At 46.7% G+C, this 27,412-nt stretch overlaps 1 protein-coding gene across 3 annotated transcripts in view; it reads right to left on the reverse strand.

The window, feature by feature from the left end:
- The window catches only part of RNPC3 (RNA binding region (RNP1, RRM) containing 3), a 393,936-nt gene that overhangs the window by 162,768 nt on the left and 203,756 nt on the right, over positions 1-27,412 (reverse strand). For all 3 annotated transcript variants that reach the window (XR_011290577.1, XM_069641890.1, XM_069641891.1), the window contains exon 11: positions 23,898-23,992. Coding sequence is in view for 2 of the 3 variants with exons in the window: in XM_069641890.1 (XP_069497991.1) it covers positions 23,898-23,992 (95 nt within the window). In the remaining variant the exon portion in view is untranslated. The remainder of the gene's footprint in view (positions 1-23,897; positions 23,993-27,412) is intronic.

Here is a 27,412-nt window from a genome sequence, read left to right on the forward strand (position 1 = left end):
CAGGCCCCTCACTTTGTACACTGATGGGTATCCTCACAGTCATATTGTTGCACTGGATGAGAGCTGGTAGTCTAGGAATCATCTGGAGTGGGCCTCCAGCACGTTTCGTGGGTGCCTTAGCAAAATCCTCAGGCTTGAAAAAAGTTTCATCCACTACTGTAATGCTGGCCCCAGTGTCTCTAATGGCAGGGGTCTCCTGTCCATTTACAAGTACACTGTCCTTGTAGTATTCGTTGGTATTATCTGGAATAGAGTTATACACATCTACATTCTGCTGTTCCGACAGACCCATGGATACTAAAGAAACACTGGCTGAGACTCCCATTGGATCTTCAGCCAATAGTTGAAAGTTACCACTTGCCATATGACCTTCCTCAGGGATGAAGGCTAAGGAGACAGTGTGGTCCCCCCCTGAAGGTTTACCCTTGCACCTGGGATCCCCTCTCACATAGTCAATTCACCTACAAGCATAACATTTACCAAATGGTCTCTGGAATGGGGGTTCTTCTGCTGACCTCCTTCTAGTTTAGCATCAGCGGTTTCACTAGGCTTACCTAGTGCTTTGGATTAAGGTTCACCCTTTTTCTGTTTGCGCCCTTTTTTGAGTGGTTGGAATTTGAATTCCCTTTTCCATCTTTCTTGAGCTGCTAACCCTCATCCTTTTTGCGAGTGGCCCTGTTGGCATCCCACAAGTCAGCAGCCTTTTCTAACTTTTTGCGATCAATCGCTTGAGTCAGCCAAGTGTTCTGTCTCAGCTCAGGAGAGCAGGCATAAAAAATAGAGTAAAAAAGATTTCTCATTCCTTCAAAAGTAGTTACCTTGTAACCCTTAACCCAAGTTGTTCAAACATTCACACACCCAGGTAGCCCAAGGGGTACCATCAGTCTTTTTAAGGATCCTAAACCTCTTAAGGTACTGGGATGGAGTTTTCCCATATCTGGCTATCAAGGCCAGCTTCACATTCTCATACTCTGTTTTACAAGTTCACCCACCTCCATTACAGCATAATTTGCAACCTGGGGAAGCCTAGACAAAAGCCAAGGAATCCGCTGATTCCCTGCGAGACCCCGAATCCCTTGATTGTATTCAAAAGCACCCAACCAATCCAAAATATCAAGTTTCATATCGTACATACTTACCGCTTCTTTAGGCAGGCTAGTAACACGTAACAAAGGTAGGTGGTGCTTCTGTTTAGGGGAGAAGACAATTGTTTTGTCTGTGAGGAATGATTTAATCCATTGGTTAGCGTTGGTGGAGAAATGTGCTGTTGAGGTCAGGTGATTACACAGGATGTTGTGTTCCACAATATTGAATGCAGCCAAGAGGTCTAGGAGCAGAAGAAGGGCTAACTTCCCTTTATCTTTCAGGTCATCTATTCAGATTTTTAAATCCAGGAGTGCTGTTTCCATCCCATGTTTCGGGCGGAATCCAGACTGACGTAGCCCAAGGATGTTGTTGGTTATTTCTGAATTTGGATGTACGCAACTGTGTCCAATATTTTCAGCAGAAATGGTACTGTTATTGCGCGGTAGTTCGTGGGAATTTTTAGGTCGGGAAGTTTTCTTTTTGGTAGATTGGTAGTGTAGTGTTATTAGCAACCCGAATGGTATATGCAGCTGCTGACGTGACACGTTTGCCTGGGGCATACAATCTTTTAGACTCCTTGTCCGGAGGTGATTCTCCAGTGGCAAGGGGTACCTCTGCCCTCTTACGAGTAGTGGTCACCACCAGTGAGTCCGGGTTGGCATGCCCCTTGATACATAGAGGGTCGGAAGGAGAAGGCCGAAATAATTTTTCAACTCTCGGGTTCACGGCCCTTGTCTGGGCAGGTGTGACTCAAGATGGAGCTATCCGCCTCTTAACAGAGTTAAGGAGGGGAATGGATTGACTTGTCAGAGGTTTTTCCTTAATAATGTCCTCCACAAAATCCTGCTCAGGCAAAGCCTCTTGAGTGGCAATTTCGAAGAATTCTGCTGCTTTTTTCAACATGGTGTTGAAAGCCATTTAGCCATCCACAGGGGAGGCCTGGCGAGCCGGGGTGGAAGGAGGAGAATCGATGCACAAAATATCAGAGTCCTGATCTTGATGTGACCAATGATCCTGTCCTCCTTGCTGGGTTTCCTCCCAGTTTTCCGTTGTCTCCTGTTGATGATCTTCATACTTTTCGAGAAAAGAGGATTCCTCTTCTTCAGTATAGACGTCCCTGTATGTGTCCATGTGGGCCAGGTCTTCCTGTTGGAAAACCTGAGGCTGAACATCCTGTATTTGAAGGTTAACGTTTATCCGAGCCTTTTTCGGTGGAGGCTGGTCAGCAGAACTGATAATCTGCTCCAGCCGATCCATACATCCCTCGAACTTTTCAGTAGTCCATTTAGAGGACCCAAAGGACCTAGGTGGGGAGAAACAACGTTCTCTGGCCTTTGGCGTCGAGAGGATCTTCTCAGCGGTCTAAGAGAGGCTCTTGGCTATCCACGTAAGAGTAATCGGAATCGCGGCCCAAGTCCGTCGAAAATGTTTACGCGGCCTGGCCCATAACTTTCTGCGGGACCGGGATAAGGTCCACCGCAGCTGCGATCCCACCTATGCTCTTCCGGATAGTAACCGAATCGTCATGAGAGAAAGCCTCCGATGATGTAGCGGCAGCCGGAACGCCGTCCGTGGCACCAGAAGGCCCAGCAGTCGGACTGCCGGGTAGAGGCCTAGTCGTAACTTTCGGGCCTATTGAGGCCTTGGAAATCGATGAAGTTTTGGAATCCAAAACTTCGGCGCGTGTAGATTGGGAAATAGCGCCCTTAATAATTTTCGTTTGCCAAGTCGTCATGCAGTGTTGCGGATGCGGGGAAGGCTTTGGATCTACACGATCCGAGGGAACCGTCGAAATTTTCGACTGACCCATTGGCGCTTTCGCCTTTTTCCACGAAGGCGTCGAAGATGGCGTAGGGGTTGCGTGTTTAGTGCGATGTTTATGTACGCCCTTGTCGCCGGGTGTAGTCCCTGTAGCAAGACCAGAGTCGAACCTGGAAGGGTCGGGGACGGGCGTGGTGGACCTAGAATTGTCCACCTCAAGGTCTATAACATCCGCATTGGACGTTTGGTCATCCGAAGTACCCCCGTCACTTTCGGCTGGTGTTGCGGTAGGGGAGGGAGGCTCTACATGTGACATGCCGTACACGGCCCACCGCTTTACACGGCGATCCTTAAGGGTTTTAGGAGCTTGCATGCCAAACGCTGCTTTTCGTCGTGCTCTGGGGGAGACAGGCATTACACGTCCTGTGCTCGTCCTTCCAAGGATATACAACCCTACGTTTAGGGCAGAATCTAAAAGGAGTCCTTTCCATAGCAAAAGGGAAGGATGACCAGACCGAAAGGGAAAGAAGGAAAGACATAACAACAATATGGCCACCCAGAACCCACTCTCCCTACTGTGTAGGTCGGCCAGAGGGCCCAACCACGCGGAAATCCGGCCGCCGGATCTTAGGCGCCGAGACCACAGCCGTAGAAGATTCCTCCGTAGTCTTCGTCAAAGATGTTTTTATTAGTCGGAGTGACTTAACAGGGCATATTTCAGTAAAGATAAACAATGTCTCTAGTATAGTACGAGCTCCACTGTAGGGCGACCAGTTATCTGGGTGGAAAAAAACAATCTGAGGGATCTCGGCACGTGAGGGATTTTGGGTACTACACACGTCACAATAATAATAAAAAATAATAATAGGGATAGTGTTACAGACACGCCTATGCCGACGTCTCCTTTCGGTCCCTGAAAGACAAGATGCAATACTACGCGGTTACCACTGGATGTCGGACCATATACACAGCATGTGATTCTAAGCAGATTAACAAGCATCAGAAAAATGGTTTTCTAAAGTTTGGTGGGAATTTCTCAAGAGGGGGCGAAATTAGATGGGGGGTCTCAACATTTTTAGATGGCTTGTAACTTTGTTGCTATTTGACGAATGTGGCCAAAAGCTTTGAGAAAGATTATAGACCCAACCTTCAATATTTGTGTAAAGACTGAATGGATTTTTGTCAAGTGGGGGCTAAGTTATAGGACTTTTGTAAGAACATACATTTTGACACTTTAAAAAATAAAACATGGGCGGATTTCGAGCAAACTTGTGAGGAGCATTGGCAAGGACATTAAAGCATGGTTTTGCCCGTGTTATTTTTTGAAAAGTGTAATAATGTAGGTACATAAAATAGTCATATACCTTTGGTGACTGAGGTATAGTATAGCCTGTGGCCGTGGGCAGTAGCCAGATTATCTGGGTCATGGCATAAGGTCATGACGCGGACAATCTGGCTACTGGCCATTACCGCTAGGGACGAAAAATGGTGTTAGTGGCTATGTCTACCTGGGACCGGCTATTTGGTAAAGGTATTCGAAGGTAGGATAGGTTTGAAAGGGAAAAAACGTGCTTGTGGTAATATGTTCATAGGGCTCTGCAGGCTACCATGGCAAGGGAAGAGGGGCTGTGTACGGAGCCCCGCCTTCTCCAACATCAATGTTTTAGCACCCTGGGTTCCCACTTTGGGAACCAGGGGTGCTAATGGCCTGTATCCCCCATTTCAGGGCTGCAATGGAGGATAATGGTCCGTAGCCCTCCTTATTTATTTATACCACACCAATGCCCACAGACATCAGGCGGTATGGTTACAGTATTTGTTGAGGAAGAAGATTAGCCTTTGGTACACTCCCAACAGTAGCAAAGAACTGGCACACCCATGATTCGATCTTGGTGCTAGAAGTAGGCACTTCCTCTTCCTCATCTTCTTGGTCCTCTTCATTGTCTTTGAAAGTACTGCACTTTTTTTGTTGTGAAGGTCCTCCAGCTGGTGGTGGTGGCTCTTGGGGAGGAGGGATGGCAACTAGTACTGCCATACTGCAACTAGTACTGTGTACTAGATTGTTAATGGATAATGAGTATGAAAAGGTGTAGGTGGTGTGCAAGGGAAATTTTGAAGTTGAAAGTTCCTAGATCAGTAAAAAATGTAGTTCCTAACTGTCCGCAAAGGACGGATCTTATTGTGAAGTGCGGACGGGTTCTCGGACACGTCATCATGTCGCGTGCCAGCATATGGTCATGTGGCACTGTCCGGAAGGTCCGCAATGAAGTCATATGTTTGTAGATGTCTACGGATGCAAAAATGGTTGAAAAAGTTGCAAAAAGTGTATAGAAGTGTTAAAAATGATTCTAGAAGGTGGGAAGTGAGTTTTAAGGTGACACTTTGTAAATTGGACACAACTATTGTTATATTTGGTAAGTATGATATTAGTAAGTTGTAGGAAAATAGCATGCACTAATAAAAACCTATGAAATTCAGTAAAAACATTTTGTTAAAAGGACGTTATGGTTACAAGTAAAATTGAAAAACCCCTGAAATTCACCAGTTATGGTAAGCTAAGCAACCATAACTCGCGTCACCACCGTGCACTGCTAAGACTAACACCCAGGACATCAAAGATAACATCACAAATATCATTGATGACATCACTGATGACATCACATGTGCATTTACTTTTCATACAAGGGTTTGTGAATGTAATGTTGCCAAAAAAGTATCGGGGATTATCGGGAGATGTGTAATAAACTACATACTTCATCACGCAATGTAGTGTTTTAAAGAACATTCGATTGCAGTGTTCTTTCTAGTACAGGAACCCACTCATACAGAAATGTAGGTATTGGCTGCAGCATATTCCACAGAGGTGCTATAGTTGTAATTTTCCAAAGTTATATATTAAACGGTGAATGCTTCTGTATCAGACTTTTCCGTACTAAGTAGCTAATAATGCATCACTTACTACATATTTCTACTAATACACACAAAACAAATAGACTGCAATGCATACAAATATGGGGCTTATATGGAGAGTAAAGTAAGCAAACAAGAGGCAGTATTATTAGCAAGTGTGTATAATCTGTATTCAGACATAAAAATGATTGCTGCGTTTCAGGTCTGCTTTTTCACCTATATATATGTACATCGTAAAATGCGATTAAATTCTAATGAAATTAGTGTAAGAACATTTGAGACTAGCAATATCTATTAATGTAATACCTCTTGAAAGTGAGGTTTCTGACTGTCAGTAAATAAACCCACCTGGCCTAGATATGACGATATCGGTGACGATATTAGGAGTGCAAGCAACTGGGTTGATCTGCTTATTCTGGCACCAGATAACGTATGGTTTCCATTTGTCATAGTAACAGTGCCTTGTGTTAGGTTTTCATGATTCTTTCACGATATCCATACATCTCTGGGGTAAACCGAGATGTCCGAACTCTATGACTTCATGCTGCTAAGTTCATTGAGTTGGGCTGCGGGAACCTGGACTCGAAGTCTGGGCATTGCCGATTTTCGCTTGTGGCAAATAGGCCTATTGTTGGAAAGCCCCACAGGGAAAAGAGGTGTAGACGCCACTCATGTTCTTCTGGCAGGAGGTCTCTGCTCAGAGAGCCTGCTAGAGTGTTGAGTTCCCCTGGAACATGTTGAGATGCCAGGAACATCTTCAGTTTGAGTACCCATCTCCAGATTTTCTGTGCAAGTCTAGATAGATTTGGAGAACGTGTCCACCACCTTGTTTGTTGATCTAAAACATTGCTGTGGTGCTGTCTGTTAGGATCTGCACCGACAGACTTGTTAAATGGGGTTCAAATGCTTGGAGGGCTTTGAACACTGCTAGAAGTTTCAGCACATTGATGTGGTTCTGAGCCGTAGGGTGAAACCACAGACCCTGAGCTGTGTGGTGAAGGAAGTGTGCCCCCAACCTTGCTGGTGAGGCCTCTGTTGTGACCACTGCTTGTATCTGTGGATCGTAGAAGGGTTTCCCCTTGGTCAAATTCTCTCTCGTCCATCAGCGAAGATTTTGTACTAGTGTTGGCGAAACGACCACTAGATCGTCCCACTGACCGCTTGCCCGAGACCATTGTTTCGCCAACCACTCTTGTATGGGACGCATGCGCAGGCTCGCGTGGGGAACCAGGTAAATGCAAGATGCCATCATGCCTATTAAGGGCATTGCTTTGCGTACCCTTATCTGGTGGCCGGCCTGATAGTGTGGTATTGCAGTAACAAGTTGGTTACTCTCTCCTCTGAGGGAAAGACTAACACTTTCTCTGTGTTTAGAATAGCTCCTAAGAACGGTTTGGAGGTGCTGGGCACCAGGCTTGATTTTATTCTAGTTGATCGAGAAGCCCAATTGGAAGAAGAGGTTGATTGTTGTCTGAATGTTTTGCCTGCAAATCAGAGGCTACTCCCCTGTTATGAGCCAGTCGTCCAAGTAAGGGTACACTGGGATTGCCTCCCTGCGCAGGTGCGCTGCCACCACTGCCAGTACCTTGGTGAATACCCTTGGAGCCGAGGCTATTCCGAAGAGAAGCACCTTGAATTGGTAGTGCTGGTTCGCCATCTTGAAACGCAAGAACTTCTGTGCGCTGGAAACATTGGAATATGAAAATAGTCATCTTTCATATCCAGTGTTGCCATCTAGTCCACCTTTTTTAAAAGCGGGATTACTTCTTGTAGCGTGGTCATGCAGAACTTTTGTGGCTTGACATACTTGTTAGCATGCCTTAAATCTAATACAGGGTGCATTGTTAGATCTTTCTTGGGCACAAGGAAGTAGTTCAGTATATACCCCCGTTTACCTGGTTGGCTGGGACCACTTCTATGGCGTCCTTTAATAGAAGCTCTGTAATTCCCTGTAGAAGAATCCGTTGATGTTCTTCTGAGTGTACCTTTTGTCTCGGGGGATGATCGCGAGGTCTTTGAAGAAGCTCTACACAGTAGCTTCCTGCTACTGTTGACAGCCCCCATCGGTCTGAGGTAATACCCTCCCATGCGTGGGTGAAGTTGGAAATTTGTCGTCCTACTGGAGATGCATGGGAGGGTACCTGGAGTGGAATGTCACTGGCTCTGAGGTGGCGTGCCACCTCGAGCCTGGCCTCTGCTCAGAGTACCACAACCTCTTCTTTGTCCTCTTGGGTAGCCCTGAAAGGACTGTCCCTGGTTGGTATTATAGGAACCCTGGCCCTGGTTGTATCCAGATCACCTCTGGGAATTCTATCCCCGAAAGCGGCGAAAATTGCTGTTGCTCTTTTGCCCTGTGGGTTTGTTAGTGAGCTGGCCTAAAGACTGAATGGTTTCATATTCGTCTTTAGCAGTTTTTTTGTTCGTCTTCTACTGCCTTGCCAAAAAGCACATCTTTTTCCACCGGCATATTGATTAAGGTGGCCTGTGTTTCCAGCCTGAAGCCTGATTGGCGAAGCCATGCGTGTCTTTTGATGAGTGCCCTCAGCGATGATTCTACCTGCATTGTCTGCTGCGTCAAAGTTTGACTTTAGAAGACAAGTAGACACCGCTCTATCATCTGCTGCCATCATGGCCAATTGGGGCTTAAGTGGCTCATGTGCTGAAATCTCATCCCACTTGTTGCAGTTGAAACTTGCCGGAAGTGTAGCATTATTAGAGATGCAAGTAGGTTAGGGCTGCAGAAGAGGCTACTTTCCTGCCCATTGCATAAATCTTTTTGCTCTCCTTGTCTGGAGGAGCCTCGGAGGAAGCAAGGGGAGTGCCTGCTCTTTACCGTGTGGTGGTAACCACCAGGGAGTCCGGTCTTAACTGGCCTCTTATGTAAAGAGGGTCGGAAGGTGCAGGTCTAAACATTTTTTCAACACGCGGGTTAAAGGCCTGTGTTAGGTTGGGTGCTTCCAAAGAAGGTTGGATTCTGCGTTGGAGAGACTTTAATATTCGAATGAATTGGCCTACAGTCTTTATCTCCCAACAATTGCTCAGCAAAGTCTCGGTCTTCTGCCACCTCCTGGGTATCTATGTGGAAGTGTTCTGCTGCTTTAGTTAGAACTTCATTGAGTAAGGGTTGGTTATCTATAGGGGAGTCTACTACTGGAGGATCCTGATTAATGGGCGAATCCAAGGAGTAAATATTGGCCTCCTGGTCTGGGTCTTCATCGTCCCCATCATAGAATTCATCCAAGTCCTCATCCATAAGTTGAGGATCAGATGTATCAAAACACAAAACATTTTCCTGTTCTTCCTCTGAATGGACTTCAGGGTCATACAGATCGAAAAGTCTGCCCCGAGTTGGTACCTCAGTACGAACCCTCTAAGAAGGGGGTTGAGAAACAGGGGGTCGGGAGATTGAGGGGGCTGAGGTGGGTGGGGTGGTCTGAAGGCTAAAGGGCTGTTCAGGGTCCTTTTGGAAGAGGTTCCCAATGAAGGACATCCTACGAATAACCCTATCGATGTCTTCGGTGGACCAATCTTTCGAGCTGGGAGTTGGGAAGGCCCATGTCTTCATTAGTGGGTGGGATAGGCTTGGGCCTAGGGTCCTTAGGTTTCCCCTTGGACACGTCTTCAATATGGGAGGTTTTATATGTCTTATGGGGTTTGTTGCCTCCCTTGGTCCCAGAGGAGAGTGAAACGGACTTCTTGGGGCCCGACGTCTTACTAGATGAAGAACGTTGAATTTCGTGTGTGGGGGCCGAGGTTTCGTCTGCGGACGAATGAGCCTTGGATGTTTATTTTCACGAGGCACCCTTGCCGTCTTTTGACGTTTTGCCGTCTTTCGACGTCTTTGTCTTGTCATGCAGCGATCTGGATCTAGATTGCCCAGAGGACAGGGATTCGGTTGACCGATCCCAGGGTGCCGAGCGTTGTCGAGTACTCAAAGAACCCGAGTGTCGACTGGGGGTTGTGTGTTTTGTGTTGCGTGTATTTGGAGCGCTACCGCCGCCGGGGGTAGTCCCCACAACATGGCCGCCGGCGTGTCCTACGGGGTCGGGGGCTTGCACTTGGGTAGCGACTGCTACTCCGGTGCCCTCGCCGTCCGAAAGTGTGGCGTCGCTGCCATCGCTGAAGGCTCCCTCCACTTCCATGGTCTCGAGTTGCCTGGCGTGGTGGGCCCAGCGCTTAGTGGAACTGTCTTTCAACGTATTAGGCTTGAAGAGCCTACAGGCTCGACAAGACGTCTAGACGTGATCTCTCGGGAGACACAAGTTGCACACAAGATGTTTGTCTACTCAGGGGAACTTGCGGTTGCATTTAGGGCAAAACTTAAATGGGGTGTTTGCCATAGTATTGGGTAAGGGTGATGGCAGCTGGGCGAACAAAGTGTAGGAAGGGGAGAATATGCATTCTACAAATGGCCTAAAAATGGCCTCCCCCCTCTCTCCCTACTGTCTGGGCACCGAGACCCGGGGCGGCCTTCCAAGGCTGTTCGGTCCATCATGATGATATTTGACGGTAGTCTTCTTTCCGATTCTTCGGCATGGTATTACGATAGTCAAAGAAAGGATAGAAAGAGAAACCATTTTAATTCACAAAGTCAATGGCTAATTTGCAGAAAGGAACTCCGCTATACTCGTCCGTATAGCATGGCAGAAAAAAACAATTTGAGGGACCTCGACGCGTGAGGGATCATGGGTACAGTGGACGTCACACTAGGGATAGTATTACTGGCACGCCCTGTCGATGTCCCTTTTCGAGTTTCGAAATCAACCACTGTAATACTCCGCAGCTTCCACTACATATATAACTCACCGTAATGGTATTTCTGAAAGGTTGTATCTGCTTAGATTCACATGCTGTGCATAGGCCGACATCTAGTGGAAGCTGGAGAGTATTACAGTTTGTTTTAAAAAACTCGAAAATGGTTGTCGACACAGGTCGTGCCAGTTATACTATCCCTAGTGTGACGTCCACTGTACCCATGATTCCCTCACACGTGTAGGACCCTCAGATTGTATTTTTTCTGGCATGAGGAGTAGCGCGAGTACATATTATCCAAGCAGATAGGAAGATAAGACTACAAGCATCCATGCGCCTTCTCTCAGAGGGGAGGAAGGGCGGGTCGCATGTGAATCTAAGCAGATACAAGCATCAGAAATACGATTACGGTGAGTAATGTATCCCTTCTGAGGCTTGTGGAATCTGCTTAGATCACATGCTGTGCATAGATTAGCGAGCAGTGTTAGAAGAAGGAGGTGGGATGTGAGAAGGGTCCTGAGCAAACAGATGTCTTAGAACCGCTTGTCCCACTTGAGTATCTGTCTTGGAATGAGTGTCAATGCAGTAGTGCTGAGTAAAAGTGTGAACAGAACTCCAGGTAGCTGCTTTGCAAATGGTGTCAAGGGGTACATTTGCAATGAAAGCAAGAGTGGCCCTAATGCCTCTTGTAGAGTGGGCTCTTGGCGTAAAAGGCAGAGTCTTTTCAGAAAGGGAGTAACATTGTTGGATACAATTAACTATCCATTTGGAGATGGCACCTTTAGAGACGTGATCTCCTTCTCTGCCTGTAGCTACGGAGACAAACAGTTGGTCTGTTTTCCTTAGCAGTCTGGTCTTGTCTACATAGTAGGGGACTGCTCTTCGCACATCTAGAGTGTGTAGTTTCACCTCAGCAGAGCTTTTGGGTTCTTGGAAGGCCGGAAGCTCGATGGACTGGTTAACGTGGAAATTAGAAATAAACTTGGGTGAGAACCTAGGGTGTGTTCGTAGAACCAGTTTATCCTTATGAACAGTAAAGAAAGGATCCTGCACTGACAGAGCCTGAATTTCACTTCCCTTCTTATGGATGTAATGGCTACTAAGAAGGCAGTTTTATAGGTCAGGTGTTTGAGACCGGCTTTATGCATGGGTTTAAATGGTGGGTCCACGAGCTTAGCAAGCACCACATGAAGGTCCCAACCAGGTGGTGGGTTTGAAATTGGAGGGTGGAGTCTCTTCACCCCTTCCATGAAGGCTTTAACCACCGGTACTTTCCACCGCGAAACCTTCTTGTGGGAAGTGGTGTAGGCTGACAGCGCTGCCAGATGTACCTTTAGTGAGTTAAAAACCAGGCCTGCAAAGTGACAATATTGAAAGGAGTGCAATCAACTGGGTTGATTTGCTTATTCTGGCACCAGATAACGAATCTTTTCCATTTATCAAAGTAACAGTGCCTCGTGTTAGGTTTCCTAGATTCCTTTAGGATGTCCATACATCTCTGTGGTAAGTTGAGCTGTCCAAACTCTATGACTTCAGGAGCCATGCTGCCAGGTTAATTTAACTGGGTTGAGGATGCACTGTTTGACCTTTGGGCTGGGACAGTAGGTTGTACCAGCACAGGAGTCTGATGGGTTCGCACACTGCTAGTCTGCGTACGTGTGGGAACCACAGTTTCCTCGCCCACATGGGAGAAACTAGGATGAGCGTCATCGATTCCCTGTGCATATTGTTGACCACCTTCCTCATGAGTGGGGTTGGTGGAAAAGCGTAGGCAAACATCCCTGACCAGTTCATCCACAGGGCGTTCCCCTTGGAGTCTGGCTGGCGGAACCTGGATGCGAATCCTGGGCATTGCCCGTTTTCGCTTGTGGCGAAAAGATCTGTAGTGGGGAAACCCCACTGTGAGAAGATGTCTTCTATGACTTCTCTGAGTAGACACCATTCGTGTTCTCTTGGGAGGGGATCTCTGCTCAAAGCGTCCGCTAGCGAATTGAGATCCCCTGGAACATGATGTTGAGATGACAGGTAAATGTTTCCAGATTTTCTGGGCAAGCTTGGACAGATTTGGCGAACAAGTCCCTCCCTGTTTGTTTAGGTAAAACATCGCTGTTGTGCTGTCCGTCAGGATCTGCACTGACAGGTTCAACAGGTGGGGCTCGAACGCCTGAAGCGCTCTGAATACTGCCAGAAGCTCTAGCAGATTGATATGATTCTTGGCTACTGTGTGGGACCAGAGACCCTGAGCTGTATGGTGGAGGAAGTGTGCTCCCCACCCTGACAGGGATGCGTCTGTAGTGACTACAGCCTGTACTTCTGGATTGTAAAAGGGTTTCCACTTTGACAGGTTCTCTCTTGTCCACCAGTGAAGACTTTGTACAAGTGTTGGCGAAACGACCACTAGATCGTCCCAATGACCACTTGCCTGAGACCACTGTTTCGCCAACCATTCTTGCATGGGTCACATGCGCAGGCGCGCGTGGGGGACCGTAAATACATGACGCCATCATGCCTAGCAAACGCATCGCTTTGCGCACCCTTATCTGGCGGCCGGGCTGATATAGAGGAATTTGCAGTAGTAGATTCCGAATTCTTTCCTCTGATGGAAAGGCCAACCCCTCTTGAGTTTTTGGGACAGCTCCTAGGAACTGTTTGGAGGTGCTTGGCAACAGGTTTGATGTTTTCTCGTTTATGGAGAAACCCAATTCGAAGAGGAGGTTGATTGTTCTCTGAATGTTTGATCTGCAAATTACCGGGGTCTCCCCCGTGATGAGCCAGTCGTCCAGGTAAGGTTACACTGGGATTGCCTCCCTGCATAGGTGTGCCGCCTGTTAGGGAGAATTCTCTGTTTAGGCTGAATTTCCTAACCTAGTGAGTCCCCCAGCAGCTTTGCTGGATTTCGGGAGTTTGTTTTTTTCCATCCTGCCAAGAGTGGGACTCTTTTCTCCAACTCTTGGACATGAATGTGTGTAATTCCTTTGAATGTCAATGTGTTCTATGGGCTCTTTTACTCCATAGGGTCTCATATGTTTTTCTCTGTGCGTTACACCGCACCCTACGTGCCGTAACACGGGGGCGTCCTAGCAGATCCCCCACCATAGACTCCATACCCGGGGTCTGACTATTGTCTCCCCGGGCATGTAAAGTCACCATTGGCTTTACTAGACCTAAATTTACTAACAGAACTAGTACAAACCATCTTATTGTGGACGTACTAGTAGGGGTAATTCGATTACTCCTGAATCTGTTACTCGAGGGGGCACTGTCCCGTCCCCCCTCGTCGAGTTTTGGCTGGTGGCAGTGGAAACTACTTGTTATGTTCGTCCCCGAACATAACCCTATGGGATACGTCCCATTGTTGGAGATTGATACTTTTTCTCGTTAATCTCTAACGTACCACCGATCTACTTATCTTAAATAGGTTTATCGGGTGGTATTTTCTGCCAGAACTCGGTTTGTAAAATGGCGTCTGTGTTCGTCTCTGTAACTCCTAAACCAAAGGTCGAGCCCTTTGTTCCACTTTTGGCGGGCTCTGTACAGAGACCCTCCAAAGTGGTGCCATTCTGTCTGGGTTACCACAGGGGTGTGGGAGGGGGTTTAGGCACCCTGGACCGAGTTGCCTTGCCAACTCCGGTCGCACTCTGGAGTGATTGGCCCAGGTGGTGAGCCTTCCCGCTCACCACTTAGCATGTGTTGATTGACAGCTAGGCTGAATGAATGGGGGTTTTCTGCATAAAAGCAGGGCTTTTGGGATTGGATCTTCAGAAGTCGCCACAGGACCTAAGAATCCGACGAGGGTAACGCTGAGCCGACCTGCACAACGACACCTCCGGTGGAGCCCTGCGGAACCGACTCACCACTTCCCGACGACAGAGGAGATCTCCCTGCCGGAGAGTCTCTTCCCCTGACTGGTGGGAACAACCAGTCCCCTTTGCTTTTTATTCGCCTCAGGACGCAGTGGTCGAATTGCCCGTGCAGAGCACCTCGGCAACCGGATAGCCACTACCCCTGTACCGCGACCAAAAGGTGGTGCCTTGTGACGGAGCACTCCGCGGCTGGTCTCTTCCCTGGTGGTGCACCGGACTTCACTTTTCTTCGACAACGAGATCATCTCTACTCTTGGCAAAGACCCGACGTGCATCCACCACCAGGAACAACTGCCCCCGCCGGAGCTGCCCTCCACAACAAGGTACCGTGTCTGCCTGGCTTCCCTTTCGATCGGTTCGAGTGAGGTGTCTTAATCCTCTCCGTTCCGTTGGGTCGCCTCCAAGCTTTGCTCGTTCTTTGTTCTGAACTGGTTCGATCTACCGATAACAATTTGCTATACAGACTTGAATGCATCTCCACTAGAGACTTTTTGGGACATCGCGCCTTGCCTCTCTCCGAGTGGGCCTGGCCTCTGAACTTTACGATCTATTGTGATTCTTGCCTTCCTGCCTTGCATTTTATCCGCTAGGATTGAACTGTGTTGATTTCATAACCTGCCTATCTTTTTCTCTCCCGTCCTAACTAATATTCGAGTGTCATCTGGGTTAAGGTATACACCTCTGTCTGAAAATAAGTGGTACCGGTAGAACCTAGAGTTGTCGATATTGCTAGGGGGATTGATCGTCTACTTCGTAGAGTAATTGTGTTTGAATTGTTTGCCGTGATTTGCCTTAGTGTTTTTCATAGATGTTTCATTATAAATAAATACCGTAATATCTTTACACTAAGCCTCGTTGCGTGTTTGCTTGTCTTACTGTGAAGAATTGCCCTATTTTGTATACTCCACATACTGCTCAACTTTTCTTGAGAGAAGTCTGACTGCTCAGCCACAGCTACCACGTGAATCTGTGTGGTGCAGACTGCTACCAAGTGGGTTCACCGCCAACGCCTGCAGTCCTAAATCTTTTGCAGTGGTCCCAGAGGGAACTGCACAGGTTTCCGCCTAACACCGCCACCGCCAGTACCTTGGTGAATACCCTTGGAGCCGAGGCTATACCGAAGGGCAGCACCTTGAACTGGTAGTGATGACTGTCCAGCTTGAACCGGAAGAATCTTGTGTGTGCTGGGAACATGGAAATATGAAAATAGACATCTTTCATGTCCAATGTCACCATGTAATCCCCCTTTTTAGGAGGGGGATTACCTCTTGGAGAGTAGTCATGCAAAACTTCTGGGGCTTGACATACTTGTTTGCAGGGCGTAAATCTAAACTGGGCGCGTCGTCAGATTTTTTTTGGCACAAGGAAGTAAATTGAATAAATACCCTTGTTTACCTGTTTGCCTGGGACGAGTTCTATCGCGTCCTTTGCTAGAAGATTGGCAATCTCCTCAAGGAGGATCTTCTGGTGGTCTGATGAATGTATTTTTTGACGTGGAGGGTGGTTTCGGGACGCTCTAGTAGTTCTATGGAGTATCCTGCGGACACTGTGGACAGCACCCATCTATCAGATGTGATCCCTTCCCAAGCTTGGGTGAAGTTGGTAATGCGTCCCCCTACAGGGGACGTGAGAAGGGACCCTGAATGCGGCATCACTGTTTTGCAGGCGGCGTGCCACCTCTACTGGGGCTGCCTCTACCCTTACCACGGCCCCTCTTGTTTCCCCTGCTGTAACTCTGGGTAGACTGCTGGTTGTTACCCCATGATGTACCCTGCCCCTGTGAATAGTTGGAGCCTCTCTGAATTTTGGCCGCGTGGGCAACGAAAATTACTAATGCCTCTTTGATTAGGGGGCTTGTTGGTGAACTGTCCCAGGGATTTCAGAGTCTCATACTCATCTTTGGCATTCTTTAATGCGTCCTCTACCGCTTTACCAAACAGTAGATTAGGCTCCACCGGCATGTTGATTAGGGATGCTGGTGTCTCAGGTTTAAACCCTGACTGACTTAACCAAGCATGCCTCTTAATGACAGTGCTCTCTGCTATTAGCTTACTGACGTTATCTGCTGCATCAAAGTTTGCCTTAAGGATGCAACCGGACATGGCTCTCCCCTCCGACGCAACCTGGGCCAACTGGCCCTTTAAGGGTTCCGGTGCAGAGTCGATGAGGGCAGCTACTTGCTCCCACTGGTGGCAGTTGTAACTCGCCAGCAGAGTGGTGGGGTTGGCAATCCTTGCCTGGTAAGCGGAAGCGGAGGCTACCTTCTTCCCAACCCATAGATCTTCTTGCTCTCTTTGTCGAGAGGAGCCTCAGATGATGATAGAGGCGTTCTCGCCCTCTTCCGGGTATTAGTAACTACCAGGGAGTCCAGCTTCAGTTGCCCCCTTATGTAAAGCGGGTCCGATTGGGCTGCCCTGAACAGTTTTTCGACTCTAGGGTTTACTGCCATGGTGAGGTTAGGATTGAGAAGGGAAGGATCAATTCCCTGTTGAGTGGACTTGAGAATTGGAATGGCCTGGGCAATGGGTTTCTTCTCCCCTACTAGTTCCTCAGCAAAGTCCCTCTCCTCCTGTGCCCCTTGAGTGTCTATGCAGAAGTGTTGTGCCGCTTTAGTCAAGACCTCATTTAGGAGAGGATGGTTGTCGATTGGAGAGTCGGTGACTTGAGGATCTTTGTCTACCGGGGAGTCTATTCTGTAGACTTCTGGGTTATCTTCCTCCTCCTCTAGGTCCTAGTCATCCCCATAATAGTCCACCTCAGTTTGGTCGTCCAACGTTAGCAAGTCTGGATCCTCATCCTGTAGTGGATCCTCACTATACTGGGTGTAAGGCTGAATGTAAAAAGGGTCTGAAGACTGACCTTGCGTTTCTTACCATGGGGCTGAGGGTCCCTAGACCCTGAGGGAGTAGCCCCATCAGGGGTATAGGAGAGGAAGTGTTCTGGGTTTTTGGAGTAGAAGTCTGCTAGGGAGGATATTCTAGACATAACCCTGTCTATATCGTCATTGGTCCATTTTTTGGAGCTGGGAATGACCCTTCCTTGAGAGGGTTCCCCTTCTATGACTTGACTGGACCTATGGGCTTGTGCAGGGGTCTTGGCTAGCTATTTCTCAGAAGACTTAGCACTGTCTTTATGTACCTGTGGTGCAGAGGAATGATGGGATGGTTTCTTCTGCTGTCCCCCCCCTTCCCCGTGAGTGGAAGCATGTTTCCCTGGTGTTTTCACCCTCTCAGAGCTTTTCGACGCCTGGCGTCGAGATTCGGGGGTAGAGTCCCTTTCCTTAGAGTGAGGGTGTTGGGATTCGGAAGCAGCCGCCGAACAGTCTACTGACGCCGACTCTTGGTGAGCGGCCTGGGGCTGGCGGTCGGCTTCATCCTCTGACAAACCTACCTCCATAACTTTGTTGAGTGAGGCACTCTTGGCACCTATGGATGGTTGCCTGGTCTCGTGAGGCGATCTTGACCGAGAACACCCAGAGGACACCGATTCGGTGGACCGCTCTTTGTGTGCCTCTTTCCGAGAACCCGACACGCGCGTCGAGTCTCGGTTGGACTTCGAGTGCTTAGGTGTGGAAGTGGTGTGGGTAGCGCTCGTGTCGCTGGGTGTGTTCCCCATAACTGCCCTGCCGGGTAGCCTTCCGAGGTCGGGGAATTGCGTGCCTTTCGACGCCTGGTTGCCCTCGCCGTCCGACAGTACGGCATTGCTGCCATCACTGAAGGTGCACTCCGCTTCCATGGCCTCACGTTGCCTGGCGTGGTGGGCCCAATGTTTGGTCGAGCAGTCCTTAAGTGTCTTAGTCTTGAACTGGCTACACGCTCTGCAGTTCGCCTCGGGGTGGTCCCTCGGCAAGCAGAGGTTACAGGTGGCGTGTTTGTCAACCCAAGGATACTTGCGGTTGCACTTGGGGCAGAATTTGAAAGGGGTACCCTCCATACACACCCTGTGGCAGCGGGCTAGTGTATATATATATATACACATATATACACATATATACACACACACACACACACACACACACACACACACACACACACACACACACACACACACACACACGAGTGTAGAGTATATTACCACCCCCCACTCTCCCTACTTTCAGGGCCGAGGCCAGCGGGCTTCCGAGGCCCAAAGTCTGTCGCGCAGCTCTCAACGGTCGTTTCTTCTCAGGGCCGGCGTCGAACTTCGAACCTCGATGATTCGACGTGGGAGTGGAAGAAACGGGGAAATATTATCGATATTTTGCAAAATATGGCTGAAAGCCAGGGAACTCTGCGGAATGCTTCCGTCAAGTATGGTGGAAAAAAACAATCTGGGGGTCCTACACGCGTGAGGGATCATGGGTGCAGTGGACGTCACACTAGGGATAGTATTACTGGCACACCCTTTGTCGACGCCCATTTTTGAGTTTCGAAAAACAAACTGCCTGTGCTTCCCCTTGTTTTTCATTGGTCAGAATAAGTGGATCCATCAAAGCAGAGAGGACAGAAAATAAAACACTTTCAGGAGAGTTTCAAATGCTTTACCTGGACTTTCTTTAATAAATGGCTTTAGACTGCTTTTAGGTTGCTCTTGCCAATTGCTCATAGAAGCCATGCCTTCTACAGAGATTTCATTATTCAAGGGATGGTATGTATAATCTTGCGTTTCTCCTGGCTCGACGATCTTGACCGAACCAAAATTGTAAGTATGATTTTAAGTTTTACTGTACCCCAATGGCTATACACACATTGTTGATTGGTTGTAGGTTGCTTGAACATTTTGGAAGTGAATAGGAGAAGGGACTGCATATTGTTTCACTATACTATCTTTACAGCTCATTATCTCTACAAGGGAATCAATATAAATGAATGTTAAACAAGAGTGTGAGCATTCTAAATGTGTTTCTATTTAGCAGTATAGTGTCTAAGTTATAAAACTGTGTAGGGATCATATTGATAAATCAAATGTTTACCATACACACCAGGCTTACATGAATTGGTTCCTAGGTACACCAGAGGTAGACGCTAGGACAGTATTGCCATCCAACAGTTATCCTGTCAGGTGCTCATGGGTAGTGGCTTCTCTTGCACTGGATGCCAATATTCAATTCTGTCCAGAGCTTTGCATTGGATACAGCACTATTATCTGCTGCAACACTTGCCACAGCCACAGATGGGCATTTAGAGCACATTTGGGGTGTAGGTTGGGATCTGACTTGCAGGATAGGATATAAATCATAAAAGTATAATCTGTCAGGCCAAACTGCCAGCCCAAGTGTGTTACACGACTGCACTGCTACATCACCAATTGAGTGAGTTGGTCTGACTTGGTGCATACACTGGTTTCCCGCTTGTTTGGGAGAATTCTCGAAGATGTGCTAATTCCCTCTACCTTAGAGACTCCCAGCTCTTTTGGCTGGACTTTTAATTTCTAACCTGGAGAGTGTGAGACCTTTTTCCCACTATCATGTATTTTTCTGAGATTTGTACTCTGTGTGTGTTCTTTTGATTTTGGAGTCTGACAGACTCCATAGGCATCATATTTACATTGTGGCACACAGCACCTTCAGTGCAATGGCACAGGGCAGTCTCTTGGATTTCGCAAAGGTTTAAATACCTTCCCTAGGTTTAACCACAGCTGCCAAGAGCAGTGAAGTGACATTGACTTTATTTACATTTTGTAACTTTCTAGACAAAGCGCACACTATCTTACAATAGGGTGCTGCTAGAGGGGTTTCTTAGTATCCCCTTTGTCTGGTTTCTCAGATAACATTTTTATGTTACCCTTTCTACAGTTAATGGCTGGTGGCTGTGGTTTACTTTTTACTGCAATTGTTTTTTTTTTACCCCAGGCTGCAATTGCAGCAAGACATCCATGGGTGCCCATTTTGTCAAAATGGCCCCAGTTGTCTTTTTTCGCCATTTCGTCCTTCTTGAGATTTACTCTGCAAGCCAAACCAGGTTTGGTCCCTTTGTTAATTTTGTCTTTGGAGGGATTTACTGGTGAAGCCCGACTCTGGCTCCAGAGTGTCTGGCAAGGGCAGGAAGTGAGGGAGGTGCCCGAAACTCCCTGTGCTTAATCCTCTTGGTTACAGGAATGCACCCAAAGGGTAATTGGCCGGTAGGCTGTCCTTGGTGGACAGCCACCTTGCTGTGTGATTGACAACTAGGCTGGAATGAATGGGAGAAACCTGCATTAAAAACAAGGCAGAGTCGACCACTGGACGAATTAATCAAAGAACTTGGAAGAGAGGCCTGCTGCAATTCCTGGACCGTTGGTTTGCCTGGTGAAGCCCTGCTGCAGCTCCGAATTCGTTGGTGGGACCAATCAACCCCAAAGTGAACTCGTTTGGACATCCTCTCGGAGCTAGCTGTACTTACACTTCTGCTGGAACCGAAGAGCCAGGGAGGGGAGCACCAAACTGAGTGCATCTCTTTCAAGACAGACCCGTGCTGAAGGAATACCCCCCACCCAGATTCCGTTGAAGCAGGACTGACCAAGCCTGAGCCACCTCAACAGTGCTGGACCCCAGATGCAAGGAAAGTCAAAGAGTGGTATCCGTGAGACCACGGTGGTGCCATTTACTATAGACGCAAGGAGTTGAAACTGCAAAGTGCAGCAGAATTGAAGTTTGGCCATTGCTGCCGCTGACCTTCAGGTTGTAGTGCAGGAGTACCCAGACATCTTCCCTCTTGTCCCCACAACTGAGGCCCAGGAACAACAGGATCTGCAGAGCTACACAGGAACAGAAGCCAACTGGAACCATTTCTTCCAACCTCAGGTACTGTAAAGTTAATAGGACTTAACTCTTGTTGTGTAGCCTTACTTGTTCTCAGTTGAGACTGGTCTTGGTTGCCATTCCAGAGTTGCTTGCAGCTTGGCCACTCACAAGCCTCCCAGCTTGTGGCCCTTCAAGTGATCTTATTTTTACAAACTTTTCTAAAAACATTGTGCAGGACTTTTACTTACCTGCAAAGAAGATCTTAAGCTCACCTAGACTTTGCTCAACTAACATTGGCTGTCCTGGCTCCCTGAGAGACTTAACTCTGACTTGGTGCTTTTGCCTTTCCTCCAGGAAAGGGTTAATTTACTTTGTATTGAAGGGTTTAAAAAGTAATTACCAGTTTATGAATCATTTGTTTTATTCCCCAATCTAACCTTTACACCAAACTCAGCATTGCTCTAAATGTACCAGTGATAAATTAACGTCCACAGTGTCCTAGCTATTTAAGTCACCTGAGGGTGTAAGAAGTGTCTGTGTGTCATCCCCAATGGGTATCATCTGTTTGGAGAAACTAAGAGTGTGTTCTGAAGTGTATTTTGGAGCTTTACATGTTTTGCTCCCTTCTGAAGAAGGCTTATATAACTGACTGTTAAATAAATTAATAATTGTTTTATGAAGAAACCTTGAGTGTAAGAATTTATTTGAATACTTGTCACTGTGAATCTCTGTGTAAAAACCCTACTGCTCACAATGACCCCTCTTGAGATACGTCTGGCTGCTCAGCCACAATACAAACCTGTGTAGTACAGACTTATACAAAAGGTTGGGCTACCTATAGCCAGGAGGAAAAGGTTTCTGTAGTCTCCCAAAGGGTACTACAAACAATCTTGCCTGACACCCCCTTAGGATAGCTCTATACACATCCCTCACTGGGGGTCTGTGGAAAAATCTAGCACTTACAATGACCCTGAAGACTTTCCTACCTCCCCCTAAACGATGCTTGTGAACCTCCAGGCAACTTGCCAGTGCTCTCGATGTTGTTGCCTCTGTCGTCATGAAGAAGGAACTCTCAGCCCCCTCTACCCTGCTGAAATGCAACAACTGGTTTGACACAAGCATTGATCTTGAAGAGAGCAAAGAGCTTTCAAATGCAGAACAATGAGACCAGGAAAGACCGGCCGACATGTCTGTCACTTGAGTAGTAACTACATGCCCAGCAAATGTATCAAAGTGCTCACTGCAATGTATCAGCGCATTGATCCCACCACCAGTAAGACTACTGAGGTCTTCAGGATCTGTAGGGAGAGGAGCACACAAACTGAATGTACCGCAAGACCCATCACCTGCCAAGTTCTGGTGGAAGGCTGCCATGCTTCTAAGACAAGAGCGTGCCATTTCAGGCAAACATAGCTTGCCTGGCTAAATCCGTCTCTAGGCTGCCTCAGCAATTCAAGCCAGACCAAAATCCTCTTTTACCCCATTTAAGCTGGTCACCTCTACGTAAATTATTAAAGCTGTGAAGCAGATTAACACATCTCCTCTAAGCAGGTTTTATGCAGCCCAGCCAGCAGCTATTCTGTGCCATGGCTCTTTCCATGCTGGCCTTTTCGCTCAAGAGAATTCCCTGCCACCCTCATTCTTTTGGACCTATCCGTTGTTTTTGAAACTTAACTATGTCATCCTGGTTGCCTGGTTGGCATCAAAGAAAGTGCCCTACGGAGTCTCATCTTTCCAAGGTAACAGAGTGACCCAGACCAGGTTAGGCATCTTCCTCTGGGAGCTTAAAATCTGCCTACATGCGATTCTCCAAGGTTCCATAGTCTCAGCCTGGCTCTGCAACACCTACCTGCAACAGTTGGCAGAACTCTATGGTCCGTATTTTCTCTGTTCTGTATTTTCTACACTTTTGCAGATCTATGCAGATGACCCACATTTCTTTCCAGCAGGGAAGTGATCCATCCACAGAACGATTGTTTCTTGCCTGTCCCGATTCCGCAAATGGATAGACAACAACCTCTGCCTTATTTAGTCTAAGACTGAAATCATTCACTTGAGCTCTAATATCCCTCCTCCTCCAACCTTCATCTAGTCCCATCTATCAGCTCTCCTCAAACCCCGGGTTTTGGACCTAGAACCTGTGGATTATTTTTGCGGTCACTCTTTACTTCATTATGTAGGCTCAAGATATTTCTTAGAAATCACACTTGCAGCTACACATGCACATCGTCCCTTTTCATAATAAAATGCACAAGGTAGAGGTTTGAAGGAGCTTGGGTCCATCTAGAAATGATTACTGCAACAGTATTTACTTTGGTCTCCCCAGACTCTACTGCACCAGATGCAGGTCATACAAAAAACTGAAATCACTCTGTCCATCAACCACCATCAAAGTGAAACAGCACTAAATGTCTCAAGAGCCCTTCCTTGAAAAAGCATTTGATCTGTAGGATCAACCTCCTTTTCATCTGGTGCCACCAGATTGTTAGTCTCCCTGACTGGTCCGGACTCCATACAATCTGGGTAATGCAGCTAAACGTAGCACACTCAGACTTCTCTGGATGGAACTTTAACACAGTGCAGTTGTTTACCCGTTCGTAATCAAATGCCTTGCACGTACAGCTCACACTCTCTCATAACCTGCGAATCCCTAGTATTAGCCTGATGTGAATGTTCCAAGGTTGCAAAGATCAGTATTCCCCTTTCCGCATCTGCTGCTCTTCTACTCATACAGTGCTATGTACCGACTAATGGACTGTGCACATTTGCTGCCTTCTAAAACATCAATAAATAAAATAAATAATTAAAAAATTGCTAAAACGTACCTTTTCCTTAACTTGCTTGGATAAATTCTTCACATAAATTCTGCAGTTTGGTTCTCCCGGATCATAGCTTTTAAACACAGAATGTTTTGCCATTTCTTTAAAGAGTAAAAGGGTAAACATTATCAAGTGAGTGTGACCATATTGAAGTTCGATCTAATGCTCAAAAGTTTTCTTTTACGTAATTTCAAAATACACACAGAAAAGGATAATATTCCATTTGCAGTGAAAACGAGGTCACTTACTTTTAGAGTTGAGTTATCTGAAATTGGTATAGTTTATATATTCAAACCACCCCTCAGGCTGACAGCCCCCACAAATTAAAATAACTTGTGCATGCAAAATTCTGAATAACCATTTAAGATCCAATGCAGAGCTAAGGCAACCTGCCCCCCAACTAATCACTATTGGACTGCTATGCCCCTTCCAGAGAGTACTTACTTTAGATTTTTACGATACAAACACAACAACAAGCATTTGCAATGCCAACAGTTTTGGCTTTTGTGTCGGCATAGGAAAGGCATTTGCGAGACACTATTAGTGGTATAACTGGCTATCGAGGGTAGCAGTTGCAAAATGGTGGGAGTGCCTGGGGATACGATAGCCATGCCTAGCAAAAGCTGAATACCAAGCCTTGCAAATCCCCAATTCCCACACACATGCAGGGTGAGTTCCTCAGTTTACATACTCGACTGAAGAGAAATGCACTTTCCCCAAGGTTACTAGTGACTAAATATTTACTAGTGCTTTTTGTAAAATGGTGCATGTCGCCATAATCACATTCCATATTTGGTGCAATGCTGTCAAGAATGCACAGCGGAACTTGTATTTGCCATGTACTGCAAACAAAGTGTGTTTGCAGTAAATTAAGTTTCTAACATCCCCATACTCACAGCAAGGTCGAGTATCATGCAAATGGTACTCGCCCTTCATAAAAAATACTAGTCAATGCTAGTGGGCTAGTAGATTTTGCAAGCTCTGCTTATACATATGCCCAAATTGATGGCTGTTAACGAGATTTATAATTTTTATGCTTCATCCCCCTCTCCTACTGAGACCCGCACCACTTTCTGCTGGATTTCTGGACCTTTTTCTTTTTATCTTGAATGAGCCGAGTCTTTCCACTCATTCATTCTTCTGGAAGTCTGTACTCCGTTTTTTTTACCTTTACTATGGAGACTACTGTTCGGTAAGAATTAGTGCAGTCACACTGTGAGACTACACAACACATCTGCTTGGTATTCGGTAACCCACCTTTTGGTATAGGTCTGTACTACACAAGTTGGTAGTGTGACTGAGCAGCCAGGCCTATCTCAAGAGGGGTAAATGTAAGCTGTAGAAATTAAATTTGTTAATACAAGTAACCAAGTAACACTTAAGCTCAAGATTTCAGTTATAAATATTTATTTATCTAACTTCAAGTTTTAAATAAGCATTTGTTAAAAAGGCAATTCATGTAACAATGTAAATATACTTTAAAAATACTTTTCAGAATCAAACAAGAGGTGACTTCATTCACAAGGACAGTAATGGCATTTATATTTCACACCAGTTATACTTTGCAGATTCTGAGGTTGCAAAAAGGGAAGGTTTAAGGAAGGAAAAAGGTTAAAACAGGTTCTCAGTATTATATGAGGACATTTCGATCTTCCAGTGAAATCGACAAGCCTTTCCCAGCAATAACAGTCTAAAACAAGTTATCACCTACGAGGGACAAACAATATCATAATCAATGGGCTAGACAAGTCTACAGGTAGATAGGACAGCCAATGTCAAGTGGAGCACAGTCTACGGAGCTGAGGCACTTCTTAGAATCAAAAGTCTTGCACAAAGAGTTAGTTAGAAAAATCACTTGTAGGGTCACAAGCTGTTAAGAATGTGAAAGGAGAGTTGGAATCAACTCTAAAAAGGTAAGCCACTGCAATTCCCAACTGAGAGAAGCACAGCTAAATGCCAATGAGGCAAGTACCCACCCAAGTCTAAACAGAACCTCTGGTTTGAAGATGCGTGGTCCAGCTGGATTCTGTCCTGTTACAGCAGTGCAGTCCCTGGGTTCCTGAGCCTCAATCGTGGGGACAAGAGAGAGGACGTCTGGAGGGCTCCTGTGGCAGTAGTTGGGAGGTAGTCGGCAGCTACGGGCTGTTTTAGGTCATCAGCACTTCGCAGTGTCAGCGCTTGGTAAACAGCACTGTTGCGGATCTCAGATACATGTTGGGCTTCGTTCACTTATTGGCTTCTTGGGTCCTGCACTCTGATGAGGGGACTCTAGCTCTGGTCATCCTGCTTCTGGAGGGTCCTTAGGAGACTCCTGGAGCTTCTGGCTGGATTTCAGACTGCACTCTACTACAAATTTTTCTTCCCTCGGTTCTTGCAGCAGCCAGTCAGGGAAGATGGTCCAGTAGAGTTAGGCCAGAGAGTTTTAAGTACTTCCCGAAGGCAGAAGTACAGAAACATTGTCACCAAATTCCAATTGCCTCTAGACTTCAGGGCCTCCCAGGTGACAAAGCAGCCGTCAACCAGGAGGTCCCGTACAGAGTGGACTCCCAGGGCCTCAAAGTGTGTGCAAAATATCTTTTGTGTGTCAGTGGGATTCCTTGGACTCCACATATAGCGAAGGAACAAGAATAAAGACTAACATCACCAAGCATGCCCGCCATTCTCCTGCCGACTGCTCGCGACTGGGTCATGCCACAGCAGTCCCCCAAGATCCTCTGGGAGGATATTCACTTTTTCCAGGCAAACATAGGGGAGGTCGGTTGAGGGAGACCATCACCAGTATGAATACTGAAGTTGAAGCAAGGAAATACAAATACAAATCTGGATAGTCCATCCCACCAAACTTATACAGCGCCGTCAGCACTTCGTAAGAAATTCTAGATTATTTCCCCGCTGTTGGGCAAGATTGTATGCAGTACCCTTAGGGTGCACTACAACAACCCTGACCTCCTGGAAGTAGTAACCCAACCTTTGGTATAAGTCTGCACTACACAGGTTGGTAGTGTGGACGAGTAGTCAGGCTTATCTCAAGAGGGGTCAATGTGGGCTGTTGGGGAGTTACAAAGAGGTTCACAGTGACAAGTATTCAAGCAGACATTTACACCCAGGGTTTCTTGATAAAAACAAATATTTTATTTACCAGACAGTTAATATAAGCCGTCTTCAGAAGGGAGCACTGTTAGACACCACACAAATATACTTCAAAATTACACAATCTTAGTTCAGAATCAGTAAATACCCATTTGGGATGGCATACAGCAGAGACCTACACCCTCAGGTGACTTCAATTGCTAGGGTGCTGTTCAGAATTAGTTAACAGCAAGTAAAAAGAGGGAAGATTATTAGAGCAAACAAGATACCACAAATATTTCTTAAGTAGACAAATACTTTCAGATCCCCCAATAAGAGTCATTCAGTTAAAACAGGCGAAGCCAAAGTCAATAGGCAAGAATCTAGAAAGGCTGAAGCACTTCTTTGAAGGTACCTAGAAAAGTCTTTTGCACAATGTTTCTGTTTCAGAA

Source organism: Ambystoma mexicanum, chromosome 1q, assembly GCF_040938575.1.
Source record: "Ambystoma mexicanum isolate Mex_15411 chromosome 1q, UKY_AmexF1_1, whole genome shotgun sequence".
NCBI classification, from domain to species: Eukaryota; Metazoa; Chordata; class Amphibia; order Caudata; family Ambystomatidae; genus Ambystoma; species Ambystoma mexicanum.